The sequence below is a fragment of the Chelonoidis abingdonii genome, chromosome 2, assembly GCF_003597395.2.
Source record: "Chelonoidis abingdonii isolate Lonesome George chromosome 2, CheloAbing_2.0, whole genome shotgun sequence".
Taxonomy (NCBI): domain Eukaryota; kingdom Metazoa; phylum Chordata; order Testudines; family Testudinidae; genus Chelonoidis; species Chelonoidis abingdonii.
The window spans coordinates 188,849,445-188,860,083 of NC_133770.1; the positions used below are offsets into that span (position 1 = coordinate 188,849,445).

General features: G+C 40.5%; 1 protein-coding gene across 3 annotated transcripts in view; it reads right to left on the minus strand.

Annotated features, from left to right (window-relative positions):
• The window catches only part of MBOAT1 (membrane bound glycerophospholipid O-acyltransferase 1), an 85,736-nt gene extending 75,299 nt beyond the window's left edge, over positions 1-10,437 (minus strand). For all 3 annotated transcript variants that reach the window (XM_032776976.2, XM_032776975.2, XM_032776977.2), the window contains exon 1: positions 10,152-10,437. In XM_032776976.2, the coding sequence (XP_032632867.1) occupies positions 10,152-10,241 (90 nt within the window). In that variant the 5' untranslated portion in view covers positions 10,242-10,437. The remainder of the gene's footprint in view (positions 1-10,151) is intronic.
• Between the last annotated feature and the right edge of the window lie 202 nt (positions 10,438-10,639).

The window sequence follows — 10,639 nt, forward strand, 5'->3', positions numbered from 1 at the left end:
AGCGGGACCATGGAGCAGACCGCAGCTGGGGACGGGGTAAGTTAAAAAAAAAAATTTAAAAGGTGCCTAAGGTGCGGGGCCCTCTTAGGCGTGGGGTCTGATTCCCTGGCAGCACGGGTCGTTGGAACAGAAAGTGGAATGACCCGTACCCTTCCGTCCCCTTCCCACAGCGGCAAATTGGGACGAGGTGCTCTGTGGGATAGCTGCCCACAATGCACCACTCACAACAGCGCTGCAACTGGTGCAAGTGTGGACACACTGCAGCGCTGGCCGTACACAGCTGTATGACCACAGCTGTAACTGCCAGCGCTGCAAAACTGTAAGTGTAGACAAAGCCTAACTCTGGGAAGGGCCCAACATATTTCAAATGAGGGAAAAAAGTAAAATTTTCTTTTCTTTTAAAGTTTGAGTTAAAGTCCTTTTAAAGTTAAAGTCCTTGTAGCTCAGAAGTGGCAAATTCAATTTATTGTGCCTTCATTTTTGCTTCACACTTCACCTGTAAAGATTGCAGAGCAGTTTTAAAATGTCCTAAACCACAAAAGTAAGGATTACAGAAAAGGAATTCTTCAAACTAAGTTCATCAATAGATGAGAAGAGCATGACTGGATGCCCTCTTGCTCTAGGGCAGGAAACATCTGATCAAGAGATTTCCTTGTAGTTATTTTTCAAAGTGATCCTGCAAATTGACAGTAAATTACATAAGATGTGTGAACCAAGTGAAATAACTTACAGAGAGACTGAAATCCACCATGTTGACAGAAGTAAAGTACAGATCAGCCAGTGAAATGTTCTGAAGAAACAGCTAAATGAATGTCTGAGGCGTTACTGAAGGACAACGGTAGCTTTCATGCCAGAATGTAATTGAACTTCTAGAATGTCAAGCATGCTCTTACAATTTAAGTATGCTTGTTAGACTAGCTGGGCAAGGAGGAGGGAACCTAGTAACTTTGGCATATAAATAGTTTCCAGTAATTTTAAAAGCAATTAGGTCATATGATACATTAGACTTTGAATAGGCCTTCGGTTCCAAAATGAAATCTAGTTTGTTGACATTATTTGTACCTTATAGATGATTTTGTCATTTTAGATAAGGATGGAGGGCTAGATTCATCGCTGCACTGGTAGAGACCGTGGCGCAGGAACCAGACTTGCACCTCCTTTATCCTGGGACAGCTAGGAGTCAGTTTGGCTATCCTGAGAGCTGCCCAAATATATGGGTCTTGCAGAACCTGGGAATAAGGAGCATAAGAAAGCCACAACCAGGCCTCTTCCTGAGACCCAACAAGTCCCCAGTATTGGCATCTCCTGTGGAAGTGGAGTGGGGAGCAGGGCAGCACTGTGCTTGCCACAGAGGCCCCTACACTGGGGGAGGCCATAGAGTGGCTTTGGGGTCACTTTGCACTGGTGAATCAGTCCCACTACGATTAACATAGAGAGAGGACTTCAGGAAATTCTATACAAAATCCCTAAAATTTATTTTTCCAGATCTTATGTAATACAAATGAGAAGGAAAGGAAAGTGCACGAAGTAGGAAAATTCATGAGAGGCTGTTTCCCAGTTGCAATTTTGTCCCCTGCCAAATGGAAAATTTATCAGGACAAAGACTGTTTTCGATGCATAAGGAGACATGGAAATATTTACTTACATAATATCAAGACGCTGGCTAAGAACTCTGAGGCTGAAATTACCATCTGAATGAGAAAGTGTAGAGATGGGGCACATATTTCTAAGAGAGATTTGTAATATTGTTACCTTATTATTATTACATCCTTCTCAAACTGATATTGGTCCACAGAGTGGAGGTTAGTCTCTTCCATTCCTCTCTGTCATTTGCTGCTGTTTTCATCAGCTCTACGGTGTTGATATTAACTGTTAAGCCCTCCCTGATAAGAGCTCTTCTTAAGGTTTCTCTTAGATGCCTTTGTTTCCTCACAACAGTTGGATTTCCACTTGACAGCTTCATGCAGGAGTCTGTTGATATGTCTACACTACAATTACACACCCGTGGCCGGCCTGTGCAAGCTGATGGGCTCACAAGGCTGAGGCTAAGGGGCAGTTTAATTGCAGTGTAGACAGCTGGGCTTGGGCTGCAGCCAAGGCTCTGGAACCCTATGAGGAGAGTGTGTCCCAGAGCCCAGGCTCCAGCTCAAGCCTGAATGTTTACATTGCAATTAAAGAGCCCCTTAGCCTCAGCCCTGCAAGCCCATCAGCTGGCACAGGCCAGCCACAGGTTTTTAATTGCGTAGACATATCATGTGTGTTGGCATACAGAATACATAGCTCAGATAAGTCCACCTTTGCCTTCTGATTCTGGTCAGAATGAGCTTCTAGTTCGTGATTTTTTGTATCTCTTTGCTGGTGATTAAATCTTTCCAACAAATGCCCAGAATCTTCCATAGGCATTTATTTTCAAAGGCTTCTAGTCTTTTGTATAACATTTTATAATATTACAGAGGATTATATTGGCCTGTATAGGGAATAATGCTCAGGGGGTAACCTTAGTCCCTGGCAGGGAACATAGCCTCATTCTTCCTGTAAAATGTTATATACCTCTATAGCATTATATAAAAAATTAAACAATACTTCCATTTTAATGACATTAAAATAGCATCAGTGCTACAGGGCTGAGCACTTAAAACCTAGCAAAGTTAAAGTTGTCCCATGAACTCTTAGCAGTACCTCTCTGTGAATATACATGCAGGATACAGTCTTCAGATTACATTAGCACACACTGTTCCTCAAATAACTGAATATCAGACAACTTTTCTATAGCCGGCTGAGTGTGAGTCTGGCAATGAGGCAATAAATCTAACAGGGTGGATCTGGTTTAAATTAAATTGATTTAAATCACTAGTCAGGAAGACTCGATTTAACCACGGTTTTCTCATAAAAGTGCATTCTTGTCGGTTGTTATAACCTTAATACATATTCTTCACAATTCAGAGATAGATGTAGGTTTCCTTTTTAGAAGGTACACAGTATACATTTTTAAAGAGTGATTTATTTTGAAAACTCTTCAGATTAGTTTTACAGCTATATCAGAAATGAATGATTGTTTGGTTATTTAATTTACCAAAAGTAACTGAAGCAGATATTTATGAAGTCATTGGGAGGTGAACTATCATTAACTATCTTTAGATAGGTTTTTTTCCTCAAAGCATTTTATCAAAAACATCCAATTTAAATAAGAAAATCTGATTTTTTTTAAATCATTGATTTTTATTCACCCTGAAATCTAACAGTGCTATTGCTATTCAAAATAACAAATCAAGTTTTCATTTTCAGAGAGAAACTCATTAAAGAATTAAATGAAATGTAACAGTTCAGGATAGACATTAACAGTTGTTCCTATATTTAAAAAAAAGTATTCAAATTTGTGTGGGGCTCATATCTCAGTCCCACTTGAATCCATTACAAAATTTAATTTCTAGCCACAAAATGCAGTTGTATGTTTCAGGTTAAAGTCCTCTACTAACTCACTTACTTCTCTGTCAAAAATCCTTGTCTGTTTAGAATCCTAAAGACACAAGGTGGGTGAGATAATTTTTATTGGATCAACTTCTGTTGGTAAAAGAGAAGCTTTTGAGCTACACGGAGCTCTTCTTCAGCTACTCTCTTTCCCCCAACAGTAGTTGGATCAATAAAAGATATTCCCTCACCCACCTTTGTCTAATATCCTGGGACCAGCCCTCCTACGAGACTAGAGCCCTAAAATCAGTTAATTTTATCAGTAATAAATTGTTGCATTTTTTTCTCCAATTACTCCTTGTTTTGATACACAGAATCCCAATTAAGATTATTTTAGATTCATTTAGGCAAAAAGAATCTCGAGTCGGTCATCTAGTCCATTCCATGGTATTAAGGCAGGATTCATTTCATCCTGCTCTACGCTACACTGCCTGGAAGAAAAAATCGAAACAAATTAATGACAGATGAACCTCAAAAAATGGGCAGTTCAGCTTGAATTTCAACAAGCTTACAAAAGGCTAGATTCTTACCTGGTTTCTTAGACCTCAAAAACTGGGCTATAAAAGTCACATAAACAGGTTTGTGGATGATAATTCAGCTCACTCTCTTCTAGTCCTGGCAAGAACCAGGAAGAATAGAGGCAAAACTGAAAACACATAGCTACAGATTTAACTGAAGCTTTCTGAGCTTCCACAAAGATTTCGTTTGGGGGCTCACTTTACATTTGAGACCAAAGTTTAGGATGATTTATACTTTATCCAAATGGAAAATCTCTAACACCCATTCTCTTCACAACTGATGCCTACAGAGTTTTAGTGGAAAAGCCATTCCAATTACTATCAGGAAGATGTCACCGATATATTTTGCTCAGAGACTTAGATGGAAGTATGCTTGGCCTGTAATCATTTGTGTTAATGTTCAATTTAAACTGCTGCCAAGACACAAAAACGAAGTCCAGCTGCAGTGAATGAATTCAAGTAAAAAACAGGTTTGTGAATAAGAATGTATGACACACATAGAAAACAACAACAATTCCATAGATAATGGGACACAGTCAAATCCTAAACGGTTTGAACCCTGGCTGAAAGATCATCTTGTTTTAGGTGTGAAAAATCGGGACAGGGGTGGAGGGTAATAGGAGCCTATATAAGAAAAAGACCCAAAAATCGGGACTGTCCCTATAAAATCGGGACACCTGGTCACCCTATCTTGCTTCCCTAGTGATACGACAGCAACTGCAGTCAATGGAGGTACTCAAGCTAAAAGCCCCCTGGTTTAAAAGGGAGGGGAAGCTGTAGCACTGCATTCTCTGTGAAGAGGTCTTGAGTCTGTAACTTACTTTGCTAAAAGTCAACAAATCCAGACACTGTCAGACTAAGTTGGGGGCATGCTAAAAGGCTCATCAGGGAGGATTAAAATGAGGTTTTGAGATGAGCATTTATGGTGGGTGGAGGGGGTTGCTGAAAAAGGAATGTGGATTATCAAATAGGCTATACCAGGGATCAGTAACCTTTCAGAATTGGTGTGCTGAGTCTTCATTTATTCATTCTAATTTAAGGTTTCGTGTGCCAGTAATACATTTAAACTTTTTTAGAAGGTCTCTTTCTATAAGTCTATAATATATAATTAAACTATTGTTGTATGTAAAGTAAATAAGGTTTTTAAAATGTTTAAGAAGCTTCATTTAAAATTAAATTAAAACGCAGAGCCCCCCAGACCAGTGGCCAGGACCCGGGCAATGTGAGTGCCACTGAAAATCAGTTCGCGTGCTGCCTTCTGCATGCGTGCCATAGGTTGCCTACCCCTGGGCTATACCATGAAGGAGCCTTGAGTGGTAATGTTTTTTCTAATTAAGATATTTATCTTTTGTTTACATTTGCAACATTTGTACATGGGTTAGGCATTGTACATGGATAAAAATACACAATGAAGTCTTTGAAGACACACATTTAACATACCTGTACAGTGCAGTTGAGCACATCTACTTATAGAATTTAATATTGTCTACAAGGTTTGTGTTTCTCCAAATCTGCTCTTTAATTTGCTATACCTGACTCAGATTTATGCTGAGGGGCTGTGCTAGAACTGGTGACTTTGAGCATATCAGGTGGAAGTGTTCTTTTGCCTGATGTTACTGGAGGTGTATACTGGAGTGGCCCAATATTTTTAAAACAGAAATCAGCTACACTTCAAGGCTTGCTTTACTGGGATATAATGATGTCCTAAACACTGTATTATTTTTATCCCCTTTTGCATCTGGTATTCTTGCAGCTAAAGGAGTACTGCCACAGAATTATGCTCAATTAATGAAAGGTTCGTTAAATACAAAGATACGTTATCTAATGGAAAAACTTACAAGTAAAAAAAGAATATGTACCATTTATACGCAGACATGGCAACTCTTTATTATGTATGTAAACCAGCAAACCTTGCTGGCATCCTTCATTAATACAGTGTTTGGTCAGTAATAGTTTTAGTACTGTATAATTTCTAGATGTGTTGACTAATTAGATGCTCTTTAGAACTCTGCATTATTTTGAAACATAATTCAGCATTTTCATTTTTAAAAAGAAGGAAAAAACTATGTAAAAATGTCATTCTCTTACTCTACATATATGCCCCATTCACTTGTTCAAATTGATTATTTTACCTATATACATTTTTCCCCTATTGCTGTTACAACAGAGTCAATACAGTTATGAAAGAACATGCCAGATTCTACTCTAACTCAGGCTTCATCAACAGAACGGCCAGCTGAGGGCAGACAGCAGAGTCTTTATTACTAGTCATGTGAAAGTTAGAAAACAAAAACATATAGCCTGATTTTCAAATCCCCAGCTCAGCTTGTGGAGCTGGCATTTATTCAGGGTGAAATTCTCCCAGGTGCAGATGGGCCAGGGAAGAGACCCAATATAAAGAAAGTACCACAATTCCATTGTGCTCTGGTGGGTGGATGCACAGCGGGCATGCAGGGACTCCCAGAGCCCTTTTTAGTACCAGTGTAGAGCTCCAGACAGGCACTAGAAGAGCATGAGGGTGTGGACAGATTTCAAGATCCGCACTGAACCCATAGCCACAGATGCATGAGGACGCACAAGGTTAATTTCCCCTATAGCAGCCCAGAGCCTGATTTAGAAGCCATGGAGGGACCATTAATATTTTAATAAAGGGTTTCCACAAGATGTTTCCCTTCATATGTGGGATTTATAATAAACACTAAAGAATCCTGTGGCACCTTATAGACTAATAGAGGTATTGGAGCATAAGCTTCCGTAAGTGAATACCCACTTTGTCAGGTGCATCTGACGAAGTGGGTATTCACCCACGAAAGCTCATGCTCCAATACATCTGTTAGTCTATAAGGTCCCACAGGACTTTTTGTTGCTTTTACAGATCCAGACTAACACGGCTACCCTTCTGATAATAAACACTATATTCTTTTAGCCAGAGAGGCAAGTTCTGCATAAAGAAGGGGTTAAAAACTGAACAATCCATATTTATTTTTTCATTTAAACAAAAACCCTCTTCCCCCAACAAAGGAAGGAGGCAACACCACCTGGCAAACAAGCTTACATTTAGCACAAAGGTTGGAAGTGTTTGCATTTTGTTCCTATCTATATTGACACTATTGCACAGAGCTCAATCTATGTCATCTGAAGTGAGGTTAGGTGTGTAAAGCTCTTGTGGAGAGCTCTGGGCTTGTCCTACCTCAGGAAAATCTGAAAATCTTTGACACTTGGCACAAGCTGATGCATGCCAAAGGCAAAAAAAAAAAAAAGATCAGATCTTAGAAAAAAGAATGAGGAGGACTTGGGGCACCTTAGAGGCTAACAAATTTATTTGGGAATAAGCTTTCGTGGGCTAAAACCCACTTCATCGAATGCATGAGTTGGAAAATACAGTAGGAAGATACATATACACAGAGAACATGAAAAAACTAATAAATTAGTCTCTTTATAGTTGGTATGGCACCACCCATTTTTTCATCTTCTCTGTGTGCATATATATATCTTCCTACCATATTTTCCACTGCATGCATCCGATGAAGTGGGTTTTAGCCCACAAAAGCTTATGCCCAAATAAATTTGTTAGTTTCTAAGGTGCTACAAGTACTCATTCTTTTTGCTGATACAGACTTACACGGCTACCACTCTGAAATCAGATCTTAGACATATTCTTGTAAGTCCCATGGATCAGTCTTCTTACAGAAATATTTAAGCAGATTCCATGAGAAGAAGGCACATCATCTCAATCTTTCTAAAAATTTCTGGAGGAATTATAACATGGGGCTTTCATGAGCTCTTGAGCCCCTCTCATCACAGCTGATAGAGTGACCACCCAATTCCTTATTTAAAGGGACACTGACCATTTTGCACATTAATTTGAAACTTATGATAATTGCATTTTATGAGGGCATTTTCTGTTGCCCTCAAGTATACACTTGAGAGACAAGTACATGATACGCTAAGGGAAACAGTGTGAAATAAAGTGTTGTCCCTTATTTCTCATGTGTTTTTCTCTTATTTCCATCCAACAAATGTGGTCACCCTACCTGCTACCCCACTCCCTCTTGTGTGATGTGTGTTTCATTATGCCCACTACAATCTCCATAAAGTTCCCTACATAATGACCATTCAGGCTTTGGGCAATGAGGGGGATAAGTGGTAAATTTTGTCCATAGAGAATATAGTCTTTATGTCATCTTCACTGAAGGGAGACATACATTTTTGAAAACTATTCACTTTTCAGTCAGCCAGTCTATCTAATACTCTTTGTATTGTATATTGATATTTGTCACCCCGGCCAATATGTAGTGTCTGTCTATGGTTCCTTTAACACTGTTTTAAAATGTTTCCAGCCCATAATAACTTTAAAAACAAGAAAGGAAGAAAAAGAAACTCTTTGTCCTGCCTTGAAGCAGACTGGACTAGCAGATACGTTCAGAAATAGGTTTACAGGTAGAATTTACAATAAATCCTGTTTTTTCCTGTAGTTACTAAATACTAGAAATACCAACCTTTTAAAAACATTATTTGTAGTTAAAAAAAAGACATGTGTAAGCATGCACAAATTTAAAGTTGCACGTTTTAAGTTGAGGGGGAAGGGAGCAGGCTCTGAAAATGGCTTTTTTTTATTATTAATCTATAAAAACAATAGCCAAAATGGTGCATAGGTACTGAATGAGTAAAAGACACAAGCCAGTCTTAATATGTCTAGAATATCCTGGTTTTTGTTGATTTCAAAAACTACAGTAAATCTTTATTGCCCTGGTTTATCTCATAGCACAATCGCAACTACTGCACACATCAGCAGGCTGATATAGCAAACTTCCAGGCTGAACTTCCTCATTGCTGAAAGAATGCAGAAAGGGCAATAGGCGTGTGTGTGTACGCTTGAAGAATAATAAAGTGAAAAGACCAGCCAATGTTTTCTCTACTTGTTAGGGGTCAATTTCACAATGAGCCTATAAATGAACATGTGACAGCACAACTACATATATCATGCCATGAGTGCTCTGAACACCCTTGCATTCCTGTAAAATGCCTGTCTTCTATTTTTTATTTTGAGACTTGACTACACATCTCAGCACAGGTAGTTTTGGAATCAACAGTCCCTTGTCATTACAGAAGTCTCGTTCCCTAATCTCCCTTCCAAGTAGGTATAATCTAACGAATTACAGCTGAATTAAGTACAAGGAGTCTGGTTAAGGTACCACTGGACTCCTGGTTGTTTTTGTGGATACAGACTAACATGGCTACCCCCTGGTAGCTGAATTAATTGGGATTTTGTGAGCTACAACACTCAACTCCTGTCCTCTGACACAAAATGTAGTCAAATAGCTGCTTTGGTTAGTCAGCTGCTAAGTGACTATGAGGCAAATACTACCATCACTATCCCCCAACAGAGTTTTAAACTTTCCCTTATTTAGTTCAATATCATTACTTGTGGCAGCATTAGCCCTAAAGAATACTATGACTGAATAGTGGAAAGAGCCATGTACAGCTACCTAAGTAAATAATAGCTCAAATAAGTGTTAACAAGGCAGATAACAGAATTTATTTTAAAGTATAAACAAAAATTGTGGAACTAACCAAACACCTACTAAACTTCAATGCTTGATCACTTTACTTTCTATTACACAGTAGTGTCTGCTCTGCAATCTGTGCACATGTTGTGCTCATTTTCCTTTTTTCTTAAAAAAAACAAAAACCACAAATATTCTTGACTTTCTGATTCCTGCTGGCTGCCCTTGCAAATTATAATGTCTTTTAACATATATGTCAATTACAAGATAGATGATCGGTGCACTTTGACCTTGCATAGTTTTGTTTCTTGAGGTTCTGATACAGCCCACCTTTGCAAATGTCATACGAAATAACTGATCTGCTGAAAACTGACCTCCTCTCTTACATACAGTGCCCTATGTAAAATACCCCATGCAGTGTATCTAATTGGTTGCAAATTACTCTTGTAAGCCTTGGTCTGACACACACGTACTGATATACATATAACCTTGCAAAACGTTTAAGTGAACCCCCAACAAGCCTTGTATAGCCCAGATTTTCAATCACATCATACTGAAGCTTATTAGTTCCTCCCTCCATCTTCTCCCTCTCGTTCCCCAGGTACAACTGGCCCCTTGCTGGGGCACCCCCGATCCCTGTCATCTGTGTCGGTGTTACCTGGTCCAGCGGGATGCCCAGGAGCTGGCTGAGCGGGTGCAGCAAGGTGGAGCCCGTGGTTCGGTAGGGGACGCTGGGTGTCTCTGCCATCCTGCATCCCTCCCGCCTGGGCCTCCCTCCGCTCCGAGCTACTGCAGCGCCGGGACCAGCCGGGAGCCTGGCAAACACACACGTGCGCCCGGCCAAGGCAGCGGCGGAGCTCAGGCTCTGCCTCTCCGGCGGCTGCGGGTTGGTTGCGATGCCCGCTCCCCGCTTCCTACTCGGCGGGGGGAACTCGGGAGGGCGGCGGCGGCCCAAGCGGCATCCTCCAGGCGGAGTCTCAAGCCAACCGCCAGGGGCGGGAACATGGGGAGCTGGCTCCCGTCCAGACCCCACCGCCACAGCCGGCAGGGACGTGCCCATAGGCGGAGCCGCCAGTCACTCCGCGCTGGGTGCAGGGCGGGAGCCGAGAGCCTGAGTCGGTGGGAGCGTAGAGGGTAGCGGTTGCC